General features: G+C 37.7%; 2 protein-coding genes across 10 annotated transcripts in view; one reads left to right on the top strand and one right to left on the bottom strand.

Annotated features, from left to right (window-relative positions):
• LRBA (LPS responsive beige-like anchor protein) overlaps window positions 1–18,434 on the top strand; it is a 541,206-nt gene that overhangs the window by 303,481 nt on the left and 219,291 nt on the right. The gene's annotated exons all lie outside the window — the stretch shown is intronic.
• Window positions 3,075–5,703, bottom strand: MAB21L2 (mab-21 like 2). Its single transcript, XM_016144559.2, has one exon. The coding sequence runs from the start codon at window positions 4,766–4,768 to the stop codon at window positions 3,689–3,691; it is 1,080 nt and encodes a 359-aa protein (XP_016000045.1). The 5' UTR covers window positions 4,769–5,703; the 3' UTR covers window positions 3,075–3,688.

Here is an 18,434-nt window from a genome sequence, read left to right as displayed (position 1 = left end):
CAAGGATGGGAGGAGAACCTCAGGGAATATCTTCTATAAATATATTTTGCCTCCTAGGGCCCGAGGCAAATTCAGCTACAAAATTCAGTGAGATCGAGAGAGGAATTATTTTGTTTAGCCTTTATATTATCTAGCTATAATACCAATATATCACTCTCCTTGCTTTGTCCTCATGACTTACTACTCTGTCGTGCATGCATGTCTTCTGTGTGTATGCGATCTCTCTGTTTCCCATTACCTGTAGTTGATTTTACAAGGCACTGCATAATTTCCTATTCTTAAATGAAAATGTAATTTCCCCTTTAAAATATATTTCTGATTACTTTTCAGACCTTGGCAGCTTTATTTTACTAAGAAACATTTGTGGCACAGCCATAAAGCCAAACTTAGGTTTGTTTCATGAAAGTGAATAATAGAATTTGTTCTGAGAGAAACAACCTCTTTTAAAATGAGCAAAATAAGCATCCTTTAGAAAGAGAAGTGGTTTTTTAAAAACTAGAATACTTTAAGCTGATTGCGTGTGTATGTACATACACATACACAAATTCTGAGGTTATTGGTGGGGGGTTCTTTGGTTTTGCAATAATGTGAATTATTAAATTTTAGTAATTTAGAAGTATTTCAAAGTAGCTCTTGATGCAAATGTTATAATTTTATTAAAACTTTACAATCATTTCTTGTCCTACATATGTTTCTAGCATATTGTTTCAAAATTGCTGCCTTTACTAAGATAGGATTTGGTAGACTGTATGAAAGGAAGGCTACGATGGAACTGATTATTTTGACCTTGATAATTCAGCTAATCCAAGGCAGAGAAAACTTTAATTCAGAAAGTCTATCAACTAGAAAAATTTTCACCTTGCATGGCGGAAATATATGAAAATATGTTGTAGTTTCTTTAGGAAAGAAAGATAACTAAAATTACTTAAACTCTCTAATTTATGGTAGTTGCAGCTTTGAAAGGCTGAAATTTATTAAGAATATTCTAATATGTTGTTGGACATTCATGACTTAAAATTTAAATTGTGATTTAAAGATGTCTAATGTGATTCTACACAGTTTTAGAACCTCTGCCAGTCTTTGTAATTAGCTTCTTAGATTTTATTTACTCCTTTGGGGGAAACTAACTTTTGTTTCTGTCTGATCATATTCTGTGCAACGTCATTAAATTTTTTCCCCCATTGCTTGGGCAATACAGAGATCTTTTACAGTGATCACAGAAATTGTTTTTATCACAGCAACCTGCCTAATATTACAGAAATCAGAACTTCTGCTAATTTGTATTTAAATTTGTTTTCAGCCAGTTATTGGAGGAATTTTTGATTTTGTACAGATTTTGGTGCTTTAACGTATTTTATAATAACACTGTGTTGCTGCAGTGTTACGTAAAATTAAACGAGGGGAAAAGGATACTGAATTGGGGGAATTTTTGTTTATTCTTGTCAAGACTTAAAAACTTTTTTCCTGGAATACCTGGAGGGAGATATGTATCTAATGTTGTAAATACTTTTGAGAGTTAAAACATGATCATTTTAAGATGGCATTTTAATCTTTTACATTAATACTGTGTGCTTAAATCATTTCTTTGTAAATTTAAACACCTATTACTTGCTTTGAAAATGTTCTTAAAAATAAGCATTTTCTCCAGAGAAGAAATTCACTTTTATTATCAAAAAATTAGTGTATTTGTCTGAACCACTTAGTATTATAGTGAGTTTGTTCTACATCTATAGGGAAAGAGACCAGAAAAAAGATACAGGTTGAAAGACTGGAGATGATTTCAGAACCGATAAGATCAAAGTTTATATTTCTAACACAGAACTATTTTTACTAAGGAAATTTTACCAGGAAATCTTATGACTTCAGACTGTTTTGTCAAATGAACTAGGCGACAGAGCCCTGAGTACCCTTCCTTGTTTTTCATCCCTCTCTGCTATCCTGTGGTTTATCCCTCCATACACTCCCTCCCCCACGTAGACATGTTCCTGTGATCATTAAAATTGCTTTTTAGAACATTTTTCTGTATATCTCTCATTTACGAATTTTTCTCAATAAATTAAAAACTAGGCTAATTCAAAGGGCAAATTTTAAATACTATTGGATAACATCTGACTCATTTCTATACCTGTGGCTTTATCATTAGCGTATCTTTGGAGTATATTGTTACCTCCAGCATAAGCAACACTAACCAGTTCCTGTGGGATACTTTCACTTTTACCAATATTTTAAAATTCATTTATTTCTTTGTATTGAAAAGAAACCTTAAAGTTCAAATGTTGAAAGGAGTAATTAAATTGTTACCTTAAAGGCAAAAAGAGTAGTAATGCACTTTTCCTGTATGTAAATTCTTGAAATAGTAAAATTTGGGGGAATTATAAAAATTGTATCAAAACCTTCTTTGTTTAAGTTGCCTATAAGAAGCTGCAGAATAATTCCGAATAATTCTGAATAAGTCTGGGAATTTGATAAAAGTGATCATAGTTTTGGCATTTATAACTAAGCCATTTTAAAAATTGAAGTAATTCATAAATCTGGATTGTTTATATCACCATTTGCTAGGAAAAGGTATATTGCTATAATCATTTTATCCTTTTTTACTGTTAAGTTTTTATTATTCAAAGCTTAGAGGACAATGACTGAAGGAAAATGTCAACTGATAGTGTTAACTATTCAGAAAATATCCATAAATATTTCTCTTTTATTTCAGACTCAGAGTGGACTTCACTGCATAAAAAGCACCTCTATTTTTTTTTCTATTTTAAAAATTAGGATTAATATCTGTTCTTCCATATAAAATCTGTTTTTTTGTTGTTGTTTTCAAACATTAAAGAAGTTACCAATTTTAATCTTAAAATGTACAGTACATATATAGTGGGGTAAAATTAATATTTTTTCTAAAAATTTTGGTGGGAACTTGTATGCTTAAATTTATAAAATATGCTGTATTTGTAAATTTTGCAAATTAGAGGTCAAATGACAGCTTCTTGTATTTAGTTTCTCCAATTCACAACTTTACGTTGTAAATTACAAATTATGATCTCACCTGCCTTCATTTAAGAACAATCCACAGTCAATTACAATGTAAAGTAATATTTTTATTACTGTTTTCCACAAGACTGCTTAGGGTGAGGGTAAAGGTGCAAGAAGAGCGGGAAGGGCACAGTCTGACATTGGCACTGAGATACATTTAACATCAGCAAAAAAATTTTTTTAAAGAGAAATTTTACATATAATTAAATACTTTTTTTCACTTGGTGACAACATTCAGGCAACCAAAAACAAAATGAAATGAGAGAAAGAGAGACAGACAGACAGAAAATAGGAGAGGAGAGGAGAAAGGGAGAGAAGGAAAAGGGAAGAAACTACTATACATTGATTTGAAAATGTACCTTGGGTTTCATTTTGTGGTGGCAAAGCTCGATTGCTTCTTTTGTGTGACCTTTTAAATTCACATTGTTTGGAAGAAAACGATCACTTTTGTGCAAGAACGTGATTTTGTGTTGTTTGGTTTGTTGGCCGACTCCCCTCTTTTTGTTTGCTTGTTGATGAAGGTCTGCCGCTTGGTTCCTTTCTTTCAGGTGGCTTACAGAAAAGTTTGTGTCGAGTTTCCGGTGTTTGTTGCTGAGTAGTGTGTTGTGTGCATGAGAGCATTCCCGGTTGTGTTGCTTTTCAAGCAGTCCCCAGCACCCTATAGTTTGTCCAGGCTTTTGGGATTGGTGAGAATTTCCCTGGCCAACCTCCAGGTCTGCTTGGCAGCACTCTCCAGGGCCGAGTGGGGTTTGCCCTGAAAAAGGTCGAGGTTGGGCAGAAAGTAGTGAGGGCAGCGGCGGCACTGCAGGCAGGAGATGAGCTGCAGCAGGATGCCGTTGAGCCGATCGCCGAGGCACGCCTCGTCCCAGTCCGTTTCCCGCGGGTGTTTCTCGCACTCGTACAGCAGCAGCGTCTTCATGTGGTAGTTGTTGAGCGGCTGGCCCGGCAGCTCCAGGTGGCGGTCCCGCAGCGTCTTGAGCACCGAAAGACACTTGTTTCGGCAGCCGCCCATCAGCAGGCGGTTCTCTGCCTCCCCAAACTGTAGCACCCAGGCATCGCTCTCTGCAGAGCTCTGCTTGCCAGTCAGCGAGTAGCACTCCTTTGAGAGCAAGTTGAAACCTTCGGCCTTGACCTCCGCCACCCGATTGGGGCCCGGCCAGGGGATGTGAGGCATAGGCCACTGTGCCGCACTGCGAGGCCAGATACCGGTGCACTTGAACGCCGGCGTGATTTGCACCACATAGCGCTCCCTGATGCGCAACTTGACCTCGCTGGTATCCGCGATCATCTTGACCACATCCCGGTAGCTGCACTTGTCCACCGCTTGAGCCACCAGCGTTTGGAAGCGTGAGCGGATCTTGCGCGCCGAGAGGTAACCAGACGCTGTGATGAACTCAACCCAGAGAGACATGCTCCGCTTCCGACCATCGCTCAGCTTGAGCACCGCGCAGCCGGGCAGCGAGCCGTCGTCCACGAAGTTGAAGACGCCCATCTGGTTTAGGTAGAGCACCACCTCGAATTCTGTGGGCGAGATGACCTCCAGCCCCTCGTAGCGGGCATCGATCTCGCTCAGGGAGCTGATGAAGCGGGGCTCCTGCACCTCCACTTCCTTTAGCACGTCCGAGACCACCTTACAGACCTCTCGGATGGTCTTGGCGATGGCCGCTTTGCGCGCTTGGCAGCGCTCTGTGTAGTATTTATTGAGCTGGTAAACCAGCTTGGCCTGAGCGGCGATCATGTTGGGGCACAGGTCCGGGCTATACACCGGCGTCTCGCAGTACGTTGAGGGATCCAAGGCTCACGCGCTGGTGGTGGCCCTGCGGCTTGGAAAGAGGCGGCGCGCTGCCCTCAGCCCCGCGTTCACTCCTGTCTTCCACCTGGGCTGACCCGCCGATGCCACGGCCAGCGGACTCTTTCTTTCCCCTCTTTCTGAAACCTCCTTTCTTCTCCAGAAAATAAGGAAAAAAGTGATCTTTGAAAAAGAAAAGTAGCTGCTGGGACTTTTTGCTTTCTCTTGATGTGTAAAATCAAGATGTGCGTGCTGGAGAGTTGAAGGGGAGGGGGGAAAGTCTGGAAGAAGCCTAACCAAGAGGTCAGGCTTAGATGTTTGCAGCCGAGATTGCCCAGAAATCTGGAAATGAGATCTTTTAAGTGCCAAAGTAAAATTTAAAATAAAAGCGAAATATTCAGTGTTTCATTCTAAACTTCTCTCCCACGCTGGTAGGACTTGCGTAGGTGAGTGCCTCTCTCCTCACCCTCCCCCAGATGGAAGGTGAAGGATATAATTAATGTCCAGAGAGCAGCAAAGTGCAACTCAGTCCGTGGCACACTCGGAGGTTTGCTGACGCCCCACGCTCGGCGTGTCGGTCTGATCTCTTCTCGGGGGTCCTGTTGTAGCGGTATTCCTCTGTTCCTACTGGAGGCGTTGTTTGGACTGGGCTTGTTTGTTTGCAGTAGGTTCTTGTCTTTCTCTAGGTGCAAACCGCTGGAAGTTGTTTGATATTCATTTCTGCTTCGTAGTTTATAATTTGGGCCCTCACAAAATCTATTTTAGTGTGACGAAGTCGTTGCTTGCGTTGCATCTGGGGTTTAGTTATAACGATTCAAGGGGTTTTTCTTCTCCTCCCCCTTTAGGTTGCTTGTGCAGATTCCACTTTCTGAGTCCTCTTTCCCTCCTCCCCTCCGACGTCTCTGTCTTTCCCTCTCCCCTCCTAATCTCTCTCCCTTATTCTCTCTGCCTCCCTCTTTCCCTCCGTCTCTCTTGCTCTCTCCCTGCTCTCTTCCTCTTTCTCTCCCCCCCTTTCCCTCCCTCCCTCCCTCTCTCCCTCGCTCTACCTCTTTCTCCCTCTGCCTTGCTGTTTCCTGGAGTTATTTAGTTTATGAATGGTCCAGGGCCATCATGAGGGGGGTGGAGCTTCAGTTCCTACAATCGCTATCCAAGCTGTCACTGCTTTAGCCAATCCGAGAGAGAAGACAGGCATGCTTGGTCGATGGTAGCAGCCACCGCTGCGCTTGATAAAGAAAAGGGGTAAAGAGAGAAGTAAGAAAATAGGAGGAGATAGTAGAAGTCAAATGCTCACACACATTTCACAGCCCCCTCTACTTTGTCCTCCTCTCTTATCAGTTGCAAGGAAGAAAAAGAGTCTGTGTAGAAGGGACTTCCTGGAGATGGCTGGAATAACCGAGGGAGAGTAGCAGTGGTTCAGAAAGGTTCACTTTTTTTTTTTTCTATCAACATTGTGAAGAAGATGCAAACTTTAACAAAATTATTTTCACTTGAAGGCAAATGGGAGGAGGAAGGGGAGTTTGGGAAAGAACCGAAATTTCTCTAGGTACTGTACTCTAGCATCGTCTTCCTTTTCTTCCTTTCTCCTCCCATTGTTGCCAAGAGCTAGAGCAGTTGTTTTATATGTGCACCAGTTGGGGGGTGGCGGAGTGGATACGAGGTGAAGGTTTATGACTATAAATCTCTTTTCAGTAATTTCCACATGCTTTTGAAAAAGGAGGCAGGACAAAAATAGAACAAGCGCCTTGCTTGATATTTCATAATTAAGATTTGGGTGTAGTTAATACTATTACTTTATAACAAGGACTGGCCAGTTATTAGAAGATATGTTTAAGTTGTGAGAGATGGTACAAATGTACATATGGTAGAATTTTGTTGGTTATATGTTTGAGTTAAAATAAGCCACTAAACCATTTTTAAACTTACTAAAAAAAAAAAAAAAAGGAAGGGAAGTAAGTATGAACCTGAGTTAGTTTCCTTAAAAAGTCAGTTGTAAATCTAATTTTGAATATATTCTCCGGCAGTACAGTTTCACTTGTAAAATGATTTTATTTTCATAATTGACTCTTGCTTTTAAAAGACTTCACTGCTGCAAAAATCTATAACTATCCTGTTATTGATTACACAGATGGCTTCACTCCTCCCTTGGCATTTCAGTGAAACTCATGCATGTGCTTTTAGTATATGTATTATCCTTTCAAACTGTATCCAGAGTAGCCTTTCCGTACTTTTGGATCAAAAAAGCTGTAACAGCATTTGCAATTTGCTTAGTATTGAGAGTTTATATTTGAACCTCAGGTGTCTGGTCTCTGAGTCATTTTAAGACAAATTAGGTAGATGGGATTATTTTTAGTTAGATTTCTGTAGCATTTATTCCTCATGCTATAGGAATAAAACTACGAAGCTGTTAGGAGGAAGACTTCGTTTTGCAAACACCGGTATGTGGCTTTTGCAGAACCCCTGGGAGGGCTTGACTTGCGCTCTCGAAGCTGGACCAGGTGAACCGGTATTCAGTTGCACAGGGGAAGTTTGTTTCTCCCCTTCTACTTGATGTCAGACCCTGGGGCCTCTTAGTTCTTCCTTACATATCTGGTGCAGAACACTGGCACCTAGTAGCCTCTAAAGAACTATTTGGCCCTTTCTTAAAAAATTCTAGTCAGATTTATTGCCTTAGAATCTGTCTTCAGTAGCAAGGAGTTGGGAAGAGCAGTCCGAAATAAACATTCTCGCAACTCAGAGGCGAGCTTTAGTCAACTGCTCTGGAGTGTCAGAGTCTTGGGGCAGCCGCTTGACTCCAGTCTTCTTGGGGGTGCAGCTTGCATCTCAGAACGCTGGGCTGCCGAAGGAAGAATCGGGAGGAAGAGCGGCGCCTTCGCGGTTCGTGCGCGTGTGGGAAGCCCAGGCTCCGTCGGTAATCCAGCCATTGCCCGCGGGTCACACCGGCGCTCTGGGAAATTTTACTGGGCAGAAGGGCACTTCGCTGCGGGGAGTTGTGCGACCAGCCAGGGAAGGATCTGTAGCAGCTTCTCCCGAGGGCAGTTACTGGGCGTAGACTTGTGGCGGGGCGGGAGGGAGCAGGGCTTTCCCTCCCAGACCCTCGAGGTGGCCGCTTCTTCATCGCCTCTGTCCGCCGGGGGCTGAGGCCTCACGCGTTTGCTGGCCTGGCCTGCGAAGCCCCAAAGGGAGTGAGTGTTTGCAAAAAGGCCCGGGGTGATGGCAGGAGTCCATCCTCACGGCTCCCGTGCCACCGGCCGGGTCCACTGGTAGGGGCCCAGCGTCCCGTTCCGCGCCCTGTCTTCTGGGGCGGGGCAGCCCAGGCCACGGCGATCGCCACTCTCCTGACACCCCACTCCGCGCTTCTCCTGGCTCTGTCAAGCGTGACTGAGCTTCATCGCACCCTTGTCCCGCATTTCTCCACTTTTACATACGGAGGCTGAGGGATGATAAAACGTTACAAATGTTTTGATTTAAAAACAATTCATTACCAATTTACCCTGTCTAAGGTAGAAGCTCTAGTAAATAATAAATCAGTTAAACAAAGGCGACTTTAATTTATTGCCGCGGTACTAATTAGAAACATCATTCGAGCAATAAACTTAAACACTTCCAGCAAATAATGCTCCCTCTTGCTAGTTCCCTGCCCCCCTCCCCCACCCCAGCTCACTCTGTGGCTGCCTCAGCTCTTAGAGCTGCTTCAGCTGTGTGTTTGCGGATCCCTCCTTCCTCTGGTTGAATAATTGAAGGGGGAAACGTATCTGAGGAGGCTGTAATTGAAGAGCCCCTGTCACCTCTGCTTTTATGTATGTTAGTATAGAAGTCCATCAGCAGCTCCTTGATGGCATATTAAAACGAAGTGGCAGTCCCTTCTGCAGGAGATACCGTATTCTATTAAAGGAGACCAAGTGAGAGAAAGAAACTCTAGAGGCTAAAAGCCACTTCAAGTCTTCAGGCCGATTGATCTGTGTTCTCTTGTTATAATCCGTCTCATCATACTTGAGTTAATGAGGCAAAAGAGGGGGAGCGAAATCTGATGGTCCTTGACAAATTCATTAGGGAGGCTGCAGGACATTTTATTTGACTGTTAAACATCTTGTTTGTTTGGTTTAGGCAGTGCCAACTTTGGCGTGCTTCTGCCCAGACCTGTGATGTTGGGCTAGCTACAGACATTCCTAAAAAGAGGAAGAGGAATACAGGGTGTGATTTGAATTTTTTCTGTTGGATTTCCAGTAGTCCATAACCTTCAGACTTCTCTAGACTTTACCTTCTCAGTCATCACATTAGGGGCATTTTATGAGAATGTAGATGGTAATACGGAGGTGGGAGTATATGTTTAAGCTTTAGTCTGAAATTTTCCCATATCCTTAAAAAGTCAGCCAAGTTATAGCAATTACTATACTAGTTTTTTAAAAAATGTCAATGCGTAAGCTCCAGAATAGCTGGGTTACACACTATGTTCTGTTTTTACTTGATCGTGGTTAAATAAACTTTTAATTATTAATTGAATTTTCTCTTGCAGTGAAACTCAAAAAGTACAAAATCTTGGAAATAAAGTTTTTAACTATTTTATATAAATATTTTCAAAAGAAAATAGGCATATTTTAATGAGAGGGCCTTTTTTATATCTAAAATTTGGAACAAAACTGGGTACTGTTTGAATGGTGCTAGAATAAGGTGATGAGTTGACAGAATGAACACTTTAAAAAGTGAAAATATTTCAAATCGAAGAATAATGGGCACTTAAGCTAGAATGCTAATCTTATATTTTATCCTAAGATGATAATACAATACTTGATTTTCTCAGATTTTTTCTTGAAAAGAAACAGTCCAATTGTTTTACTTTCTCGTATAGAGCATTCAGTCATGTTTTCCTTCTGCAATTGACTTAAACAGCCTCAGCTTAAGTGCTTTGAGAAAGAACCTTGTCTTCCATTTATAGGAAAACGGTATGAGAGAAAAAGAAAATTGATGCTCTTTGCTTGTCATTTTTATCCATTCCTGCACCACTGATGAAGCTGGAACTGCTGCAGGGAATGTATATATTTGAAAAGAAATGATTCAGTAGTTCATGTTGTGTTTCTCAGAAGCAAAACCAAACTAATGGCTGAAATCAGAGCTCCTATACATCTGACAGTTATAATCCTGTTTACATTTCTAGAGACTAGAGAATCCTTAAACTGTTTTTTTTTTTTTTGCTAATCTTTACTTAGAAATGTGTTTACTAGTTAAACTTGAGTGCATTTTTTATTTTATCATATCACCGAGACTTAAAAAGATACCTATTATTTTATTATCTGTGGAAATAACATAGAATATTTCAGTAATCTTTACTAAACAGTATACAGATTTTAGATTATATGATTTTATGATATAAAATGTTGTCTAGGAAAACATTTTAGAAGTATTCAAAAATAATCAGATGATCATCATTTAAAAAACAGAACCCTGGGGGATTTTTGGTTTTTGGAAAACAAAGGACCACATATTTGGTTGTATATATACTTATCCCATAAAATTGAATGCTGAAATACCTACGCAGTTGCTAAATTTTTGGTTCTTACATGCTTAAGCATTCAGCATGTTTAGAAACATGCTTGATTTTTTAAAAAGAAAATTCTTTATTTTTGGTCAAAATGTAAAAGAGGAAATAACAATCCTTAAATTCTCTGGATTTTAAATTCCAGTAAAAACAGAAAGAAAGGTAAATAGCCCAGATAATTTGTTAGCGTATTAGTTAATGACATTTTATTGAATTAATTATATTAAAATATCCGTAAGAAGCTCTAATAATAGGTAAGATTATACTATCCACATTGTATTAACAGTCAAAATAAAAGCACAATTTTTCATTCACTGTCAAATGATTTAATTTTCCAAAAATTTGAAGTATCATGGAGATTATTTCTAAGTTACTGATAATTATTCAGGAATCAATCTGGAGAATAATCAGTAACTGAATATTTTCTTTGAACACATCACTATAGTGCCTTTAATTTTAAATGGTCAGAAATACTGTTGAAACAAGTTGGTTTTTCCCCTCACAGTATAGCTGGGGGAAAAAACAAAAACAAAAAACACACCTTGTAATCTCTTCAATTGGTAACCCAAGGGTATTGTTCTCATTTGAACAGCTTGAACGTAAGATGATGTTCTGTCAGGTAAAAGCAATAGCTTTAACTTTACATAGTAAGCCTATCAAACTGTACTGAAACATAAGTGCTTTTATGTACTTTTGAATATTGTATCCTGGGCCTTTTAAGTTTGGGTTACCTTGGACAATATATATGATTACTGATGTTTGCATCTATTAGACTGTACAAGTCTAATTCTTATTTAGTGCAATAAGAAAATTGAAAGTATGAAATGTGTTAGTTTTTCCCCCCAATTTGAGTAACAGCTGAATATATTAATACTTTATCGAGCTGTACATAATTTGATCTCACTAAAATATACAATGATAGAGCAAAGAACTTGCCCTTAGTAAAATGGAAGTAAGCAGCTTTTAGCCTGACCCAAAAGTAAATACTATTCTATTGTTGAGTTAGGATATGGAATTTAAGAAAATCCAAGTTAATTCAACAAGTGTTTTTCAGGAGGCATTTCACTAAACATACTGTATTCTCAGTTATATTTGTATATGTCTTTTGCTCTTACCAAGAAATCATGTAACTTTTTCTCATTTTAAACATATACATTTTTCTTTTGTAACAGTTACATTCTTTTATTTCCATATATTTTATTTCCAGTTCTGAAAAGTTAGAATAAGGTTCTCTCTCCCTCCCTCCCTCCCTCCCTCCCTCCCTCCCTCCCTCCCTCCCTTCCTTCCTTCCTTCCTTCCTTCCTTCCTTCCTTCCTTCCTTCCTTTCTGTGTGAACTTATTAATGTACTGTGAGGTAAATATTAAATTTTACCTGTCAAATAACTTTGGTTTTCATAATTCACTATAATGTTGAACAAATGAGAGGGTGCTTTTAATACAGCCAACTCTTAACTATTTAAGGAATGATTATATAATTCATGGATTATTATTTGTTCCTTTTCCACCTATAGAACCAAATTTTACTGGTCTTAAATTTTTACTGGACGGAAAAATGTAGATTAGTCAGTATTGAACTTTATGTTAAATAAATCAAAGCTTTTGATTTCAATTTAACTCAAGACATCAAATTTTATGGTTTAAAGAAAGTGTGATATCCTTTGTTTAATAACCTGCTCCTACTGATTCACACGTAGAACATGATTCTTGGGATCTTAGAGCCATTTCTACTTTCCCTTGTGATCAGTGTTAGCCATTTATGAAACAGATGATGGAGATTAAGGGTGTAGATTATACCAGTCCTGAACTGCAGTTAGTTTAAAACATAAGACTTGGCGTCACATTCTGTATTTCTTTCAGGTCATTTGAGACGTTTTGTGGACCTATGTTTAAAATTTTCAGTTAAGCATGTTGTATGGTTAGTTTTTTGTTACATTTAGGAAAACATCTGAGTTTATTTTAAAATATGTTGGTTCTTCAGCACTTCGTCTATATTATTATCAGTAGTAGTGGTAATTAGGCATCTTCTAAGATTTCTGGAAATTTTTAATGGACTTTTGTTATTTTTCATAGAAATTTAAAAGATCTAACCTGTTCCTTCCTTTAAACATTGTGAATTAAAGTAACATGATGTAGTGGGAGGTTTCTCTGATTCTTTGTAGGGGTTAAGCAACAAAAACAAAAATCTTTCATTGGCTCTAATCGATGTAGACAAGACATCAGTGTAGAATAAATGATATAATATTTGATGATCTAAAGAATGGAAACTTTTCCTTTAAACATCTGAAATAAAGCTAGGATGAAAACCAGCGGTCTTAACCTATGCATTTCAAGGCTCTGCCAGTCTGTTTCTTTTCTGAATTTTCCCTTTCTATCTTCCCTTAGTATCTTCAGATCCAAAAGAGTCATTCTCTTATTTTCTGACTGGTTTTGTCTGTAGACAAAACCTGGGTTAGTAGGTTTAAATCAGCCTAGATAGAGTGAAAAATCTTTGATCTATGGCTATGACTGTTTTCAAATGATTTGCTTGCTGGGACCAGACACTATCCATGCCCTTTCACTTTGCTATCAGATAGGTGCACACACAAAGGACCTGAAAGGCTACCAGATGCATAGTTAATCATCATATTAGATAAGTAAAGGGCTCTGACTATACTTAACTAGAACTTCTATTTCTAATAGTTATTTGTTCTATAGTACCCTGTTGGTTACATGCTCTACAAATCTAATAATATTTTCTGCAAATTAATCAGAATTTTCTATGAATTGTACCATCAATTAAAAATACAAAGCTGTGTATTTTTTAAAAAAACATATAAGGTTGTTGCTGACATGTAACTTACCTGGATAGGTAAAATAAAGGGAGACAGTATGAAAGTATCTAAAGAGTATTAGTCTAGGGAGAAAAAATTCTAAATTTTTGTCTCAGCTTGGCTACGTACTGTTTTCTCAATTGTTAAATGGGGATATGGATTAGAGATTTTTTCCTATGTCTTCCGGATAAAAAATTGACAACTTTCTATCATAATATGAGTAAAGTTCTTGTTTATGTCTTAGTTGATTTCAAATCAGAAATGCTTTTGCAGAAGTGTACTTTCAGTGCTGCTCTATTATAGGTACATGAAAGTTTTTAACAACAACAAAAAAACAAAAGAATAAACTTACAGATGCTTATATTCCATATTTTAGACTTAAGGAAAAAATATTCCAAATTATAGATTGGAGACAGGTGTGAGGGACAACCAGATAACCAGTTGTGAGGGACAACTTGGAAATAATTCTAAGAGTATACTGATTATTGTTGATAGGAGTTGGATCATAAAAATATGAAATTGAAACAGGCTGTGTATTCTTATATATATATATAGAGAGAAATTATTTAAAAGTGTCCACAAAGTTAATAGGTGCTTTTTTCTTTAAATGTTGAGTTGACTTTTAATAATTCTGACATTTTGATTAAGATTAGATTTCCTATAAATTTTAGTCTTTGAAGTTAAAGTTCATAATTAACTTTAAAAAGTAGAAATGATCAGTATTCTCCTTAGAGAAATAACATCACTCTAAGCAGCTATAATATCACAGTAGGTACACGTTGTGTTAAAGACAGATCAAGCAGGGAAATGGTTTTCAGAACATGAGTCACTAAAGTGAGTAAAGTTTTATACTACTTTCTCATGCTTCTCACTTGTTTTCATCAGAAGGTCTGACAAGCATAAAAGTGTTAACATCTTTTATTTTACAGATGTTCTTAGTTTTCCCTCAAACTGTAAAAGATGCTGTATCAAAGTAGCATAGTAGGAAATAGTTTCAACACCTCCCTGTACTTATGCAGTAACTTATTGTCTAAGATTGTGGATATTTTTGGAGGGAGGGAAGTGAGGCAGGAAAGGACCTCCTATTGAAATCTGATTGTTCTCATTTTGAGGTATAGATCAATCCATCTGTCTGCTGTATTATGAGTTCTCTCTAAAATAGCCTTTCAGTTGGCATCGTTGAATTATTTTTACTTCTGTGTTGTGTTCATTGGAAGTTCCTCATTAATGCAGCAGAAGTGCCAGGTGACTACCAAGAGAGTTGCTGATGGACACTCTGTTGATTTGCAAAAAGACTAAGAGATGAGAAATGCATTGCTATTTGTGAATTTATGTTTTATCTCACTTCACTTGAAAATTTATGAGTAGCGTGGCTTAAGGGTGCTGGAGTTGTGTGTTCCAGGGCTTGCCCCTACTGATAACACCCTTGTTGGCGTGAAAGTGCAATGCAAATTATGACAGTTACAACCTTCTGTTTTGTTTAACCTGTCAGTAGATTTCCTGGCTCAGTGCTGAGGGCAATGGTGTGTTCAGCTAGTCCATATTCACCTAAACTTAAAAGGTCAGGTTTCTACAGGCAAGCCTAGTCAAAGCCTAATTGATGAGGAGGGCAGGGAGACAGAATTTACTGTTCTGTTGGCTAGTTTCATATCGTTAGGTTGTCCTGAAAGCATCAGGCAGTCACAGCCCCTTTCATGTAAGTGCTGACCCTAGACAGGAGCTGACAATCACAGGAGGCAGCCACAGGAACCAGTGCAAGTAGGGTATTGATTTTTCAGTTAGGTCTAAGTAGTTTGTAGTATGGGTAATGGGTGACAGAGGCAGGTATGTCATTATCAATGAGCTCCAGAACAGTAGCGACAACCCTCTCTCATATTTCCTTCAGCATTGACAGTATGCATCCAGAGGCGGTCAATAAATCGCCCAACCTTTAACTGACAAGTGACTTGGAGGTTTAGGTTGAGGGGTGGAAGTTATAGAGCTAAACTTCTCTACTTGAACATGTTCTGCATCTAGCAAGAGCATCCGTAATTGTAAGTTTTTGAAGTTTTGATTTGGGTAAATCTTTGCAACTCTGAAAATCAGAGTTTACTTTTTTTAAGCTTTTAATAATTTAAGAAGCATATTTACTTAGTTAAGAAATAGAGAAATGAGCCAGTTAATAAAGATACTCTGCAAGGATAACTAAGATAGTTTCTTAAGGTATAGTTTTGCTTTTATTTTAGACTAGATCCTTATTTAATCATGATATCCCTGTTATAAAAGTTCAGCAGTTAGAAATTGCCTCCCCACATTCTTTTTAGTTTCTAATCTCCTCTTAAGTGTTTTAACTGCAGACCAGTTTCAAATAGGAAAAAAAAAAAAAAAACTTGAACCATTTGTAAGGTTGATGTATTAGCCACTAAGCAGTTGCTATTTGACCTCCAAATTCGTTTTATATTACTTTTCACAGTAAAATAGTCAGGAATAGAACATTTAATGATTAAAGTTTGATGAATTATGGTTGCTTCTGAATTTAAAAAGAAGTGAGACTGGTTTTTGTTTTAAAAGCATTTCATGTGGATATTTACATTTAAAGAGATACAGTTTATGTTCACATAAACACAACAGTGTAACAGGTTTTGACTAAAAGTACACATGTTCTAAAAAGACACAAAATAATTTAGGGGTATTTTAAATTTACACCAACCTCTGTTTTGTTACAAAATGTAAGTAATATAAAGAGAAAATATTTATAAGTAGAAGTGGGAGTTTCGGTTGTACCAGGTTCCTTGCAAACTATCACATGCTTACATTTTTGGAAAACTTTAAACAAATTGAAATAAAACAGAAAAGTAAATGTTTTTTAAAACTTCCTTAAATAACTTATCACTGTGATATCTTGTTTAGCACTGTGATGTTGTACAGAACCAGAGTTTAAGTCTAGTATCATCTAGCTACGGAGTACCCTGCATGAGCACATGAATCATTTTCATTTGTCCAATGCAACTGAAAATTCTTTTTTTTTTTTTTTCACCAGCAGTTTAATGCACACTGAGGATATGTATGCTTAAATATTTTCTTAAGGGTGCAGTGATATGTCTCTGTGAATACCTATCTTCCTTTTTAGGGACTAGAGAATATAAATTTGAAATGTAGTAAAAGATGGGTACTAATGAAATATTGTAGTTTTGGTTTTTAAGGAAGATTTGGGATTATGTAATTAATATTTAGAGAAATGATTTTCGGATTTCTTGAACTAATCACCTAATCACCTTGTGAGGTTTACAGATTCTTAAAGCCACATTCAGAACCATTCTTTCCTCCCCTGTTGTTTATTAATCATTCGCTTAATTTGTGTTTTTCTGTTGGGTTAGATAAAAAATTTAGCTGATAATCCTGTAATATTCATACTGTTAGCTATATTGTAGGTATAGCTTCCTTTGCTGTATTTGCAGCCTTTCTTAAATAGAGCGCTCTTTCAGGAATAAAAAAAGAAGCTGAAGAAAGGGGGACAAATTAAATTTTCATGAAAGAAAATCCTAATCAGCAGTGACAGTATAAGAGAAAGATGATTGCCACTTGGTCATTGTAGAGAGGCACTTAGATTTGGTGTCAGTGCTTCTGTTAATGATGACTAATGTCTTTCTTGGAGCAAGTGCATGCTCCAACATACTGCAACAGACTAGAGAGAGAGGGCTCAGCAATAGGCACTACTCAGCAAAAGCATTAAGTGTCCGAAACAAAGGCTTTTTTTTAATGCAATCGATTTAGCAAATCTCTATTATTAGAAAAATGCAGATATAATGCTAAGGCATTTAAAACACATTTCAAACTATTTTATGTTTACTACTAAGAGATGCTATTTAAAATTAAAATGTAAAGAAGTCAAGCAATGTTAATAAGATGTACTCCCTATTTTGTTACTTATGGGAATGGCACATAACATACATTGCCATTGCACAGGATCACTTGTGTTAAGAAAGGTTTAAAAAGAGGTGGTTGGGGCAGGTTTTTCATAATGTATTGCTGTGTCCTGAATAAATGCTTTCTAGTTACAAAAGAGAATGAACGACTCAAAAATTCTTTTTAGATCTTTTACTCTTAAATATATTGGTTACAAAAAGAATATGACATGTGTTATTTCTTCAGCTTTTCCCCAAAGTGTAAGACCTTTCAGAAGGGCATTTGCAATGCTTGTCATATTTTTTCATATACATCTTATTGGCCTGACATGTCTTGAGAACCATGAGAACACAGATGTCATTGCATTCAGACAACACTAATTACTCTGGGATTTTTGCAGCCTCAGTGCCTGCATGTAACTGTCGATTATGATTGTTCATGCAGCCTACAGTGGGGACACTTTGCACATGAAAATAGTGAGGCGCAAAAATAGCGAGACAGGCCTTTTAGTCCCCTATTGTTCTCCAATAGAACTTGGAAGAAGAAAATTCCTGACACATCAATTTCATTCAGTATTTTGCATTTGAACCATGTTTTGGCAACATTTTCCTTTCTGAAGTAAGTGTGTTATGCTTTAGTGTTCAGTGAAATCTATTATCCATCTGTTCTTTAACCTTCTTGAACAATCTTCTACAATACTTGGTCTTTAAGCTTCATGGGAAATTTCTTTATGTGGCTTATAGTTTCAGAGAAACACTAATTGTGGTGTGAGTCTTTCGAAAGTGACAATATGAAACAATAAATATGTATGATGTGTTCTTCTGGTGTGCGATTTAATGTTTAATGAGAAGCTGCAGCAAATATGGTTAATCTCAATTTGGGTAAGTGCAATCGTTTTATGCTTTTAACGCAGGTCAGTTCTTTTCTTTGTTTAATTTTCTGTCTAACACTCTGGATTTTAGTTGATGATTCATGGTGTTTAGGTGGTTTTGAAATATCAGAGGTCAAATGGTGGTCAGATCTGGGTCCTCACTATTAAATATGAAGACCAAATACATGTTTTGATAAAAAGCATAATCTGTGTTAATCACTGATAGAAAGTATAAAGCACCAATAACGTAACTTCATATGCTGATGAAGCAGAAATTGAGGCAGCTTGATCAAAGATGTATGATGAGATAAAACTGCAGTCTCTGCTGTACAGTTATAGTAATTATGACTAATGAACCGTCCAGTCTGGATGAAATGGCATGCCCACAGGGACTGTGTCCAATCAGTTGTGACTTATGCAGGCTGAACAAACCATCGATAAGGTTCCAAATTCTGTATCACAAGAAGTATATTCTTTATTATTAATATAACTTGTGCTAGGGTAAAGCGATTGGAA

Source organism: Rousettus aegyptiacus, unplaced genomic scaffold, assembly GCF_014176215.1.
Source record: "Rousettus aegyptiacus isolate mRouAeg1 unplaced genomic scaffold, mRouAeg1.p scaffold_m13_p_16, whole genome shotgun sequence".
Taxonomy (NCBI): domain Eukaryota; kingdom Metazoa; phylum Chordata; class Mammalia; order Chiroptera; family Pteropodidae; genus Rousettus; species Rousettus aegyptiacus.
Note: the sequence above shows the minus strand (reverse complement) of the source record. Positions and strands in the feature narration are given on the sequence as shown.